The 14,408-nt window shown below is 39.4% G+C and overlaps 1 protein-coding gene across 5 annotated transcripts in view; it reads left to right on the top strand.

Moving 5' to 3' along the window:
• INTS4 (integrator complex subunit 4) overlaps window positions 1-14,408 on the top strand; it is a 115,024-nt gene that overhangs the window by 10,811 nt on the left and 89,805 nt on the right. For all 5 annotated transcript variants that reach the window (XM_054437843.2, XM_063672098.1, XM_063672099.1 and 2 more), the window contains 2 exons: window positions 2,532-2,649; window positions 4,995-5,101. In XM_054437843.2, coding sequence (XP_054293818.2) covers window positions 2,532-2,649; window positions 4,995-5,101 — 225 coding nt within the window. The remainder of the gene's footprint in view (window positions 1-2,531; window positions 2,650-4,994; window positions 5,102-14,408) is intronic.

Raw genomic sequence — 14,408 nt, 5'->3', positions numbered from 1 at the left:
CTAGGTTTATCTGTGTCTTAGGCTATGTCAGAATTTCCTTCTTTTTTAAGGCTAAATAATATTCCATTATGTGTATATACCATATTTTGCTTATCTATTCATTTGCCAATGGATACTTGCATTGCTTCCACATTTTAGCTATTGTGAATAATGCTGCTATGAACATATTTGTACAAATATTTCTTCAAGACCCTGCTTTAAATTTTTTTGAGTATATACCCAAAAGTGGAATTGCTGGATCATATCTAATTCTATTATTAATTTTTTGAGGAACCACCATACTGTTTTCCTACACTTGATCATAGCCAAAAGGCCCAGAAGCGATTTCCATCATACTGTTTTCCACAGTGGCTTTGCTGTTTTACATCCCCACCAGCAGGTCACAAAGATTCTAATTTCTCTACATCCTCGCCAACACTTGTTTTCTGTTTTTTGATGGTAGCCATCTTAACGAGTATGAGATGGTGTCTCATTGTAGTTTTGATTTGCATTTCTGTAATGATTAGTGATGTTGAGCCTCTTTTCATGTGTTTATTTGGCCATTTGTATATCTTCTTTGGAGAAATGTCTGTTCAAGTTCTTTGCCCAGTTTTGATTTGGGTTGTTTCTCTTGTTCAGTTTTGTAATTCTTAATATATTCTGATACTAATTTCAAATCAAGAATCTAACTTTACAACTTAAAGAACTAAAGAAGACTGGGGCATGGTGACTCACACATGTAATCCCAGCACTTTGGGAGGCCTAGGCAGGAGCCCAGGAGTTCAAAACCAAACCGGCAACATAGTGAAACCCTGTCTCTATTATTTAACAAAACGAAACAAAACAAAACTAGAAAAAGAGCAAACTAAACCCAAACTTAGTAGAGGGAAGAAAATAATAAAGATTGAGGAACTGTTATTTGACTGCCTACTATATGCCCATTTTTGTGCTAGTAATTTTCCTCTGAGTAGCCCTCTGAGGTTATTACCCCCATTTCACAGATAAGGCTCAGAGAGGTTAATTGTTTAAGACCTACAGCTATTGTGTAGTGAATCCAGGCTTCACACCTACATCTGGCTAATTTCAAAGCTCTTTCTCTTTCTGCTTCACCTCACACCTTAAGGTAAGTTCCCAAGAAAGTGACTTTTCTAAAGTTATGTGCATAATAAGTGGCATAGCATGCCAGGATTTTAGATCTTCCAACGCTGTATCTATTGCCCCTTCTCCTGCTTTAGGCCTCCTCGTTGTGCCTGGTGACCTCCTTAGAAACTGAATATAGGAGGCGGGGAGTTGGTCTTATTTGAAAAGCACCTCATCCTTTGAGCACACACTTAAGTAATTTTGTCTTTAGTATGGAAATATGATCTATTCTCAGCACTGGCTAGGTACTTTTTTTCCTCTCATTTCACATATATTTATTGATCTTTTCAGTGTCAGGTATTGTGCTATATTCTTGAGATATGGCAGTGAACAAGAGAGCATTCCTTTTTGTCTTTGGAGGAAATTTCTCACCACAGGAATTTTGGTGCCCATTAGAGACCACCTCCCTCTCTCTAAGCTAAAACAGCCAGACTATTTCTTAGTCAGTCTCCCCTGCAGCTGGGGCCCAGGCACAAGACTTATACTCAGATGGTCACACTTGCCTCCTCCAGACTTCTAATCAGGATCTGGTGATTCAAAAAAGCAGGTAGGGCTGAGCGCGGTGGCTCACACCTGTAATTCCAGCACTTTGGGAAACTGAGGCAGGAGGATTGCTTGAGCTCGGGAGTTTGAGACCAACCTGGGCAACAAAGCAAAAGCTCATCTCTACTAAAAATTTTAAAAAAGTAGCCAGGTGTGGTAGCATGTACCTGTAGTCCCAGCTACTTGGGAGGCTGAGGTTGGAGGTTCACTTGAGCCCAGGAGGTCAAGGCTCTAGTTAGCCATGATTGCGCCACTGCACTCTGACCTGGGAGACAGTGAGACCCTGTTTCAAAAAAAAAAAAAAAGACAGGTAGAATGAAAGATTCTTTCTGGTGATAGCAGTGGTAGCTGCAACACTCACTTTCCAGGGACTCCAAGAGCAGTGGTGCTGGCAGCAATGTTGTATACCCAGTTGTTGGTGCAAGTTGCTGTGACTTGTGTCTAACATGACTACTCAGTGGAGGTCAGGTACTTTTAATGCCAATGGCACATTTTTTATTAGAAGATAATGACATCAGAATGGCATAGAAAAGTTCTCATTCACTTTGCAATATTTGGATGTAATGTATCAACTGAGAAAGCTGTCTCCTCGGCAGAGGTTGCAGTGAGCCAAGATCACGCACTGTACTCTAGCCTGGGCAGCAGAGTAAAACTCCATCTCAAAAAAAAAAAAAATAAATAAATAAAAATAAATAAATAAATAAAAAGAAAGCTGTCTCTCCAGAAGTATATAAAATTCATTTTTCAGAAATGATGCCATAGAATGCTTGGATCATTGAATCTCTTTTGGGATGTTAGTTTTCCATGTTCCTGTTTGTTGGTTAGCTGAGTGTAAAGCATCAAAGTGACAATTGCTTCTTTTTTTCCAGGAGAATGATCCATCTGTGAGACTGAAAATTGCATCATTGTTGGGTTTATTATCAAAGACAGCAGGATTTTCACCAGACTGCATTATGGATGATGCCATTAACATCCTGCAGAATGAAAGTAAGTTGCAATTTAAAAGCTCTATAGTCAGAGCAGAAATATTTAGTTCTTTTTGTATAGAATTTAGAACAAAATTTTGTTGTGTTGATTGTTATTGAAGAGGAATTTGAGGATAATTTAATGAAACCATATATACATATTTACATCAGAGTGGAAATACAGTTTTATCTCTTAATAGCTGTCATTTATTGGCCAGGTACCTACCATATATTTGAGGTAGTTTACATATGATATAGACATTATCGTCCCTATTTTTTTTTTTTTTTGCTTGTTTGTTTTTTGTTTTGAGGCAGGGCCTTGATATATTGAGCAGCCTGACTCCAGGCTGGAGTCCAGAAGTCCAAACATGTTAGTGACCCTTGCTATATATTACCCTATTGCTTTCTAAAAGGATTATTTCAGCTTACACTGAAACCCGTAACTGAACATACAGTACTTGTGCCATCAAGAAACATTTTTTTTTTTTAACGGAGTCTCGTTCTGTCTCCCAGGCTGGAGTGCAGTGGCACGATCTCGGCTCACTGCAAGCTCTGCCTCCTGGGTTCACGCCATTCTCCTGCCTCAGCCTCCCGAGTAGCTGGGACTACAGGTGCCCGCCACCACGCCCTGGCTGATTTTTTTGTATTTTTAGTAGAGACAGGGTTTCACCATGTTAGCCAGGATGGTCTCGATCTCCTGACCTTGTGATCCACCCACTTCAGCCTCCCAAAGTGCTGGAATTACAGGCATGAGCCACCGTGCCTGGCCAAGACACATTTTTAAAAGCACTAAAACAGGCTAGGCACAGGTTAGGCTAGGCCTGTAATACCAAAATGTTGGGAGGTCGAGGTGGGAGGATCCCTCGAGCCCAGGAATTTGAGACCAGTCTGGGCAACATAATTAGATCTTGTCTCTACAAAATATTAAAAAATTAGCCAAACATGGTTGCTCACAACTTTATCCCAGCTGCTTGGGAGGCTAAAATGTGAGGACCTCTTGGGCCTAGGAGATTGAGGCTGCAGTGAGCCATGATCATGCCACTGCATTTCAGCCTGGGTGACAGAGCGAGACACTGTCTCAAAAAATAAAATAAAATAAAATAAATACAAGCACCAAAATAATAACATTGCTTCAGTACAGAAGTATCATTTTTTCCCATGGAAAATTCTTACTGTAGCTACGTGAGAGGTGACATTTTAAGGATAACTAGGTGTTCAGCGGGGAGTGGGGTCAAGAATGGAGTCAGGTGTGGGGGAAGGCATTCTACGTAGAGAAGTTAGCCTGAGCAAAGATGGGGGCATGGAATTATAAGTAGTTGGAAAAAAGAGTGTTAAAGGAGACCTGAAAGAGATGAAGCTAGAAAGATAGGCAAGGATAGACAACATGGAAGGCCTGGTGTGTATGTATTATATGCCTTCTAGGATATTTGGACTTTATCTTGAAGGCAATGGAAAACTTTTTTTTTTCTGTTTCTTCTTTTTTTTTTTTTTGAAATGGAGTCTTGCTCTGTCGCCTAGGCTGGAGTGCAGTGGAGCGATCTCGGCTCACTGCAACCTCCGCCTCCTGGGTTCAAGCCATTCTCCTGCCTCAGCCTCCTGAGTAGCTGGGATTACAGGCGTGTGCCACCATGCCTGGCTATTTTTTGTGTTTTTAGTAGAGATGGTGTTTCACCATGTTGGTCAGGCTGGTCTCGAATTCCTGACCTCATGATCTGCCCGCCTCAGCCTCCCAAAGTGCTGGGATTACAGGCATGAGCCACCACCGTGGCTGGCCTTTTTTTTTTTTTTCTGTTTCTTAGTGTGAAAAAACTCTTGAATCAGTCAAGCACTAAACATTTTTGGAGCACACTATGTATATAGAACTGTACTGTATCCTATGGAGGACTCAGACATTTAAACATGATCCCTTTAGGAACTTAGCTTTTAGTTGAAGGCATGAAGGATCACACAGTAGAACCCAGTTGACAAAAGTCTATTTTTTTTTCTGTTTTTTTTAAGACTGGGTCTCGCTCTGTTGCCCAGGCTGGAGTGCTGTGGCGCGATTACGACTCACTGCTGCCTTGATCTCTGAGGCTCAAGCAGTTCTTCTACCTCGGCCTCCTTAGTAGCTGAGACTCTGGGCACACACCACCTGGCTGACTCATTTTTTCAGATTTATTTTTGTAGAAACAGAGTCTCCCTATGTTGCCCAGGCTAGTCTTGAACTCCTGGGCTCATCGGATTCTCCTGCCTCAGCTTCTCAAAGTGCTGGGATTACAGTTGTGAGTCACTGCGCCTAGCCAATCTACATTCTTTACCCAAGTAAATTAGTTTATATAGTTACCCCTTTTGAAATTCTACAAGCCAACTTTCTATCTCCCTCTCTAGAGTCTCATCAAGTCCTAGCTCAACTGCTGGATACTTTGCTTGCAATTGGCACTAAGCTACCAGAGAATCAAGCTATCCAGATGCGATTAGTTGATGTGGCCTGCAAGGTAAGAGTATAAAATCTACTCAGATCCATCCTAAACTGGTAACTGAGGACTGCTAAGGACCATTAATGGTTTTAAGAGCTACCTCATTTTTTCATCTCTTGGTGTTGGATTAGGAATAAAGTTAAGTACACTTGTTATAAAATGTGTTTCCTCATCCTTTCAAAACAAATGAAAATAATTACAGTACATAGTTACTGTGTATATTGTGCCTAATAATGCACTCTGCTTGTTATGGTGCTTTGTATTCAGTTTTTCATTTGGTCCTTGCAATCCTTCAAGTAAGTACTGTTATTTCTGTTTTACAAAGGTGAAAATTAAGATTTATAGAGTCTGATTTGTCTAAGTTTGCACAGATAGGAGGTTGCAGTACCAGGGTATAAACTCTGTTTTTTCTGACCCCAAACTTGTTTTGTTTTTATTATGCCTTGTTGCTTCAATAAACAGACCAACTATACACAAGTAAATGGGAAAAGTTTTGTACGTTCTTTTTTTCTGATTTTTAAATACATGTATTAATACATTAATTGTGCCTTTTGATTTAATTTGGAGGTTAATTAGCCTCTTTTTGTATACACAGCAACCCCTAGAACCTTGTAGAATTGATTTTACTTTGGATCTTTTTGATAACTTTGAGAATATAAAAAAGTCAAATGCATTTGAATTGTGTTAGAGTATTATATTCTTGAAATTAGAAAGCTATCTGAGAGACGCAGGAAAGATTACTTGATTTATCTTAAAAAACAGACATACATAAAACCAAAAACACTTTGACAAGTACAATACTAAAAGCTTAAATAGGGCCAGGTGTGGTGGCTCACACCTGTAATCCCAGCACTTTGGGAGGCAGAGGTGGGCGGATCATTTGAGATCAGGAGTTTGAAACCAGCCTGACCAACATGGTGAAACCCCATCTCTACTAAAAATACAAAAAAAAGTTAGCCGGGCACGGTGATGCATGCCTGTAATCCCAGCTACTAGGGAGGCTGAGGCAGGAGAATCATTTGAACCTGCAAGACGGAGGTTATGTGAGTGGAGATTGCGCCACTGCACTCCAGTCTGGGTGATAGAGTGAGACTCTGTCTTTAAAAAAAAAAAAGAAAAACAGCTTAAATGGAAAAAACTAGGGATTATGTGTGTGGGAGAGTAAGTACGTCTCCCCTGTGAGAGAAAATATATATCTGTGAAGTTTGCTTCTGAGAATTGTCATAATGAATGGGTTGTGATATCTGTAGTAACTGTTCTTAAATCTGCTTTAAATATATTTTTAACTATAAGATTTTATATTATATACTCAAATATATTTTTTATTATAATAATTTGTACTCATAGAAAATTTGGAAAGATATTGAAAACTGTAAAGAAAAATGCATTCATAATTCACTACCCAAAGGTAATCATTATTTGTCTTTTGATATATGGCTTTCTGATTTTTTTTCTGTATGCAAATCATTTGCCATTGTTTTTTCTTTAAATACATTGCTGTAATCATATAATTTTGCTCCTTTTTTGCTAACATAAGTATTTTTCTTGTATGTGTTTTATAAACATAATTTGTAATGGCTGTGTGATATTGTGATATAATTTTGCTCCTTTTTTGCTAACATAAGTATTTTTCTTGTATGTGTTTTATAAACATAATTTGTAATGGCTGTGTGATATTGTGTCTAATAATTAAACCATACTTTTTATATAACTATTCACCTATTACTGAATTTACATTGTAGCCATTTATTTAATTGGAAATAATACTGCAGGGAATATTGTTAGTCTAAAATATTTTCTGTATTTAAAATTATTTCTGAAACACAGACTATCAAAATAGAATTACTAAATTACTAACTGAAAACATTTAGAATTTATTTTTTATTTTTATTTTATTTTATTTTATTAATTTATTTTTTATTATACTTTAAGTTTTAGGGTACATGTGCACAACGTGCAGGTTAGTTACATATGTATACATGTACCATGTTGGTGTGCTGAACCCATTAACTCGTAATTTAACATTAGGTATATCTCCAAATGCTATCCCTCCCCGCTTCCCCCACCCCACAACAGGCCCCGGTGTGTGATGTTCCCCTTCCTGTGTCCATGTGTTGTCATTGTTCAATTCCCACCTATGAGTGAGAACATGCGGTGTTTGGTTTTTTCTCCTTACGATAGTTTGCTGAGAATGATGGTTTCCAGCTTCATCCATGTCCCTACAAAGGACATGAACTCATCCTTTTTTATGGCTGCATAGTATTCCCTGGTGTATATGTGCCACATTTTCTTAATCCAGTCTATTATTGATGGACATTTGGGTTGGTTCCAAGTCTTTGCTATTGTGAATAGTGCCACAATAAACATACGTGTGCTTGTGTCTTTATAGCAGCATGATTTATAATCCTTTGGGTATATACCCAGTAACGGGATGGCTGGGTCAAATGGTATTTCTAGTTCTAGATCCCTGAGAAGAATAGAGTCAGGGTCTCATTGTGTTGCCTAGGCTGGTCTCGAACTCCTGGGCTCAAGTGATCCTCCAACTTTGACCTCCTGAAGTGCTGGGATCACAGGCATAAGCCACAGTGCCTGGCCTAGACTTTTTTTAAGGCTGTGTTCTTTTTTTTTTTGAAAAAAAGTTGACGGTCTTGCTATGTTGCCCGAGATTACATGTGTGAACTACTGTGCCCAGCTAAGGCTGTTAATACTTTTTGTCAAATTGCTTTCCAAAGTGTTCCAGTTTATATGCCCACGAGCAGTATATGAGAGTGCCTAGTTTCACTGCATTATTCTAGCATTTGATATTAATGTTTAAATAAAAATCAAAGATAAAGCTGTTAATTTGGTGTGTGGAAAATGATGCTTCATTTTTAAAAAATCTCTTTTTTGAAAAGACTGCTAATGAGTTTTCTTTTTCATATGTTTTTCCTTTATTTGTATTTCCTCTCATGTGAATGAACTTTTTATGTCCTTTGCCAGTTAAGCATATGGAGTTTGTGTGTGTGTTTTTTTTTTTAATTGTTTGTAGAGGTTCCTTTTTTTTTTTTTTGAGACAGAGTCTCGCTTTGTCGCCCAGGCTGGAGTGCAGTGACGTGATATCAGCTCACTGACACCTCCGCCTCCCAGGTTCAGGCAATTCTCCTGCCTCAGCCTCCCGAGTAGCTGGGACTACAGGTGTGTGCCACCACGCCCAGCTAATTTTTGTATTTTTAGTAGAGACGGGGTTTCACCACGTTAGCCAGGATGGTCTTGATCTCCTGACCTCATGATCCGCCCACCTCGGCCTCCCAGAGTGCTGGGATTACAGGTGTGAGCCACTGCACCTGGCCTGTAGAGGTTCTTAATAGGGTAAAAGTTGGAACTGTTTGTCAATGGCAGATCTGTCACAAGCTTTTTCAGACTACAGTAATGAAGACTGTCTGTGATTCATAATTACAACCACTGTTTCTACTGCCAAATGCCATTTTGGTTTATGACTTTATCATACAATGTGCCTAAAAGTGTTTTTTTTGTAATTGAGATATAATTTATATACAAATATTTACTCTTAGATACAAAGTATGTTTTCTGACCACAGTGAGATGAAATTATAAACTAGTTAACAGGAAGAAATTTAGTAAACCCACAAACTTGGAAATTAAACAACATACTTCTATGTAACTAATGAGTCAATGAAGAAATCAAAAGGGAAATTAGAAAATACTTTGAGATGAATAAAATAGAAAATGATGCAGCTAAAGCAGTGCTTATAGAAGTTTATAGTTTTAAGTGCCCATCATAAAAAAAAAAACAAGAATAAGGATCTAAAATCAGTAACCTAACCTTCCAACTTAAGATGCTGGAAAAAGAAGTGCCCATTAAACTTAAAGCATGTGAAGGAAGGGAATACTAAAGATTAGAGTAGAAATTAATTTAACAGAATAGAAAAACAACAGATAATCAACAAAACCAAATTGGCTTCTCTGAAAAGATCAACAAAATTGACAAACCTTTAGTTATATTGACCAAGAAAGAGAGAGAAGACTCAAACTACTAGACTTGGAAATGAGAGGACAAGAAGATGGACATATTAGAAAAAAAAAGGAAAAGCGAAGATACTGTTGAGGGCGGTGGCTTATGTCTGTAATCCCACAGTTTGAGAGGTCAAGGCAGGAGGATCACTTGAGCCTAGGAGTTCAAGACTGGCTTGGGTCACATAGGGAGACCCCATATCTACATAAAACAAAAAAATTAGCCAGGTGTGGTGGCTTGTACCTATAGTCCCAGCTACCTGGGAGGCTGAGATGGGAGGATTGCTGTGCCTGGGAGGTTGAGACTGCAATGAGCTGTGATTGTGCCACTGCACTCTAGCCTGGGTGGCAGAGCAAGACCTTGGCTCAGAAAATTTAAAAAAAAGACATTATTACAGACCTGACAGAACTAAAAAGGATTATAAGTTAATATTATGAAAAATCATAGGCTGGGTGCAGTGGCTCACACCTGTAATCCCAGCACTTTGGGAGGCTGAGGTGGGCAGATCACGAGGTCAGGAGTTTGAGACCAGCCTGAACGACATGGTGAAACCCCGTCTCTACTAAAAATACAAAAATTAGCTGGGTGTGGTGGTGCGTGCCTGTAATCCCAGCTACTCAGGAGGCTGAGGCAGAAGAATCACTTGAACCTGGGAGGCAGAGATTGCAGTGAGCTGAGATCGCGCCATTGCACTCCAGCCTGGGCGACAGAGCAAGACTCCATCTCAAAAAAAAAAAAAAAAAAGAAAAGAAAAATTGTATACCAGTAAATTAGATAACTTAGTTGAAGTGGACAAATTATTAGAAAGACAAAAACTACTGAAAATGACTGAAGAAATAGACAATCTGAATAGATTTATGACAAGTAAAGTAATTGAATTAGTGATTAAGAAAACCAACTAAACAAATCCCTACAAAGAAAAGCTCAGGCCTCAATGGCTTCATTGGTGAATTCTACCAAATGTTGAAATAAGAATTAATGCAAATTCTTTACAAACTCTCCCAAGAAATAGAACAGGAGAGAACACTTCCAAACTCATCCTATGAGTTATCAGAAACAGACAAAAGACATCACAAGAAACGAAAACTACAGACCAGTGACTCTTATGAATGTGGATCCAAATATCTTTAACAAAATACTAGCAAATCAACTCCAGCAACATACAAGTAGTATATACCATAATCAAGTGGGATTGATTCCAGGAATGCAAGGTTGGTTTAGTATCTGAAAACAAATGAATGTAATACACTATCGAGGATTAAAAACATGATCATAACAATAAATGAAAAAGCATTTAACAAACTCTTAACACTCTTGTGTTATAAGAACACATAAAATATCTTGTAATATTTTTAGGCTTTAGGATAGAATAGGTCAGGAATAGATGGAACTTCCTGACCCTCGTAAATGGAATCTAAAAAAAAAAAACCTGACAGGAAGTATCATACTTAATTTTGACAGATTGAATGCTTTCTCCCTAAAATGAGAAACGAAACAAATAGGTCATTATATTTTTCTTCACTTCTGTTTAACATTGTACTAGAGGTTCTTGCGAGGGCTATTAGGCATAGAAAAGAAATAAAAGTCCTCTATGTTGGAAAGGAAAAAGTAAAATTATCTCCCCGTATTCACAGGTAACATAACCTTGTATGTAGAAAATCCTAGGGAATCCACTGAAAAACTGTTTGAAGTAATAAATGAGTTTAGCAAGATTGCAGGATACAAAATCAGCATACAAAATATAAATTGTATTTATATACACTTGCAGTGAACAATATGAAAATGAAATTAGGAAAATAATTCAATTACAGTAGCATCAAAAATAATACTTATGGCTGGGTGTGGTGGTGCCTCTTGCCTGTAATCCCAGCACTTTGTGAGGTTGAGGCAATAGAATCTTTTGAGCTCAGGAACTGGAGACCAGCCTGGGCAACTCAGTGAGATCTCATCTCTACTAAAAATTGAAAAAATTAGTCAGGTATGGTAGCACATGCCTGTAGTCTCCGCTATTTGGGAAGCTGAGGAGACAGAATTGTTTGAACCTAGGTGGACAAGGCTGCAGTGAGCCTTATGAGCCTTGATTATGCCACTCCACTAAGCCTGGGCAGCAGAGTGAGACCCTATGTGTATTAAAAAAAAAAAAAAAAAAAAAAACCACAAAAGAAAACTTACGAATAAATCTAACAAAAGAAGCACCAGTAAATCCAGATACTGTGGTACTATATGAAGATAGGTGTAAAGATAAGTGGAATAGAATTGAGAGTCAAGTCCAGGCATGGTGGCTCATGCCTGTAATCCTAGCACTTTGGGAGGCCATGATAGGCAGATCATTTGAGGTCGGGAGTTTGAGACCAGCCTGGCCAACATGGTGAAACTCTGTCTCTACTAAAAATACAAAAATTAGCCAGGTGTGATGGCACACGCCTGTAATCCCAGCTACTGGGGAGTCTGAGGCAGGAAAATCGCTTGAACCTGGGAGGCGGAGGTTGCAGTGAGCTGTGATTGCACCACTACACTCCAACCTGGGCGACAGAGTGAGACTCTGTCTCAAAAATAAAAAAAAAGTATTGAGAGTCAAGAAATTGGCTGGGTGTGGTGGCTCACACCTGTAATCCCACTACTTTGGGAGGCTGAGGTGAGCAGATCACTTGAGCCCAGGAGTTTGAGACCAGCCTGGGCAACATGGCAAAACCCCATCTCTACAAAAAATATAAAAACTAGCCACAAGTGGTGGTGTGTGCCTGTAGTCTGAGCTACTCGGGAAGCTGAGATGGGAGGATTGCTTAAGCCTGGGAGGTTGAGGCTGCCAGTGCGCCGAGACTGCGCTACTGCAGTCCAGCCTGAGTGACACAGAAAGACCCTGTCTCTAACAAAAAAAGAAGAAGAAGGAGAAGAAATAAACTCATGTGTCTTTGGTCAACTGATTTTCTGTATGGATGCCAGTACCATTCAATGGAGAAAAAAATTGTCTTTTCAATGCATGGTGTTGGGACAACTGTCTATCCACGTGTAAAAGAAGAAAGTTGGAAACTTACCTCACACCATGCAAAAATTAACTCAAAATGAATCAAAGACCTAAATATATGTAAGCTAAAATTATAAACCCCTTAGAAGAAAATATAGTAATAAATTTTCGTGTCCTTGGATTTGGGAGTGGATTATTAGATTTAACAAAAGCGCATGTGGTAAAAGAAAAAAGTAAATAAATTGGGTTTCACCAAAACTGAAAACTTGTTTTTGAGGGGACCCAAGAAGGTGAAAAGACAACCCACAGTATGGGAAAAAAATATTTGTGAATCATATATATAATGAGGTAATTGTATTTTTGTTTTTTTTTTTTTTTGAGTTGGAGTCTCACTTTGTCATCCAGGCTGGAGGTGCAGTGGTGGCTTGACCTCGGCTTACTGCAACCTCTGCCTTCCAGGTTCAAGTGGTTCTCCTGCTTCAGCCTCCTTAGTAGCTGGGATTACAGGCGTGTGCCCAGCTGATTTTTTGTATTTTTGGTAGAGACGGGGTTTCACTATGTTGGTCAGGCTGACCTCAAACTCCTGACCTCAAGTGATCCACCCACCTTGGCTTCCCAAAGTGCTGGGATTACAGCGTGAGCCACTTCGCCCGGCTGGTAATTGTATTTAGACTATCTAAGGAACTCTTACAACCCAATAATAAAAATACAAACAACCCAATTAAAAACATGACAGAGGAGGGAAAGTGGCAAATTAAAAAAAAAAGTATTAAACTAACATGGGCAAAAGATCTGAATAGGTATTACAAAAAATCGAATAATCCACTGCCAAATAGATATACAAAAAAGATAAACATACAACACAAAAGCTTAACATCACCTGTCACTAGGGAAATGCATATCAAAACCACAATGAGCTGGGTGCTGTGGCTCATGCCTGTAATCCCAGCACTGTGGGAGGCCAAGGCAGCTGGATCACTTGAGATCAGGAGTTCGAGACCAGCCTGGCCAACATGATGAAACCCTGTTTCTACTAAAAATACAAAAATTAGCCAGGCATGATGGTGGGCGCCTGTAATCCCAGCTACTTGGGAGGCTGAGGCATGAGGCTCGAACCTGGGAGGCGGAGGTTGCAGTGAGCCAAGATCTTCCCATTGCATTCCAGCCTGAGTGACAGAGAAAGACTCTGTCTGAAAACAAAAGACAAAAAACCCACAATGAGATGCCATCTCACATTTCTAGGATGGCTGTAATAAAACCGCCTCCCAGGCTCAAGTGATCCTCCTGCCTCAGCCTCCCAAGTAGCTGGGACTATAGGTGCATGCCACCACGCCTGGTTAACTTTTGTATTTTTTGTAGAGATGGAGTTTTGGCATGTTACCCAGGCTGGTCTTGAACTCCTGAGCTCAAGAGATCTGCTTGCCTCAGCCTCCCAAAGTGCTAGGATTACAGGAGTGAGCCACTGTGCCTGGTGTTTGCTCAGCTGCTTTCAAAAACAGTCTGGCAGTTCCTCAAAAAATTAAAAATAGCCTTACCATAGGACCCAGCTGTTCTGCTTGTAGATATCTACCAACAAACTGAAACATATTAACTAAGAAGTTTGTATATGAATTTTTTTTTTTCCCCAGATGGAGTCACTGTGTCGTCCAAGCTGGAGTGCAGTGGTGTGATCTTGGCTCACTGCAACCTCTGCCTCCTGGGTTCAAGCAATTCTCCTGCCTCAGCCTCCTGAGTAGCTGGGACTGCAGGTGCCCACCACTACGCCTGGCTAATTTTTTTGTATTTTTAATAGAGATGGGATTTCACCATGTTGGCCAGCCTGGTCTCGAATTCTTGACCTCAGGTGATCTGCCCGCCTCAGCCTCCCAAAGTTCTGGGATTACAGGCATGAGCCACTGCACCTGGCCCTATGGATGTTTGTAGCAGCAGCATTCATAATAGTCAAAGGTGGGAGCAAGTCAAATGACCATCAGGTGATGAATTGATAAATAATGCACGTTAGAATATTATTTGGCCATTAAAAAGAATAAAATACCAGTACATTCTACAGCTTCGTTGGACTTTGAAAACATTGTGCTAAGTGAAAGAAGCCAGACACAAAAGACCACCTATTACATGATTCAGTTTATATTAAATTTCCGTAATAGGTTAAGTCTATAGAGACAGAAAGTACATTAGTGGTTGATTAGGGCTTAGGCGAACAGAGAGATAGGAGGTTGATAGCTAAAGGATACAGAATGGCTTTTTTTTTTTTTTTTTTTGCAGGAGGGGGATCTTTCTGTAATGATAATGTTTGAAAACTGACTGTGGTGATGGTTGTGCATATATGTGCAGTACTGAAAAGCATTG

This window comes from Pongo pygmaeus, chromosome 9 (assembly GCF_028885625.2).
Source record: "Pongo pygmaeus isolate AG05252 chromosome 9, NHGRI_mPonPyg2-v2.0_pri, whole genome shotgun sequence".
In the NCBI taxonomy this organism is placed as follows: domain Eukaryota; kingdom Metazoa; phylum Chordata; class Mammalia; order Primates; family Hominidae; genus Pongo; species Pongo pygmaeus.
The sequence above is the reverse complement of the archived record's forward strand: the minus strand, read 5'-3'. Positions and strand labels throughout refer to the sequence as shown.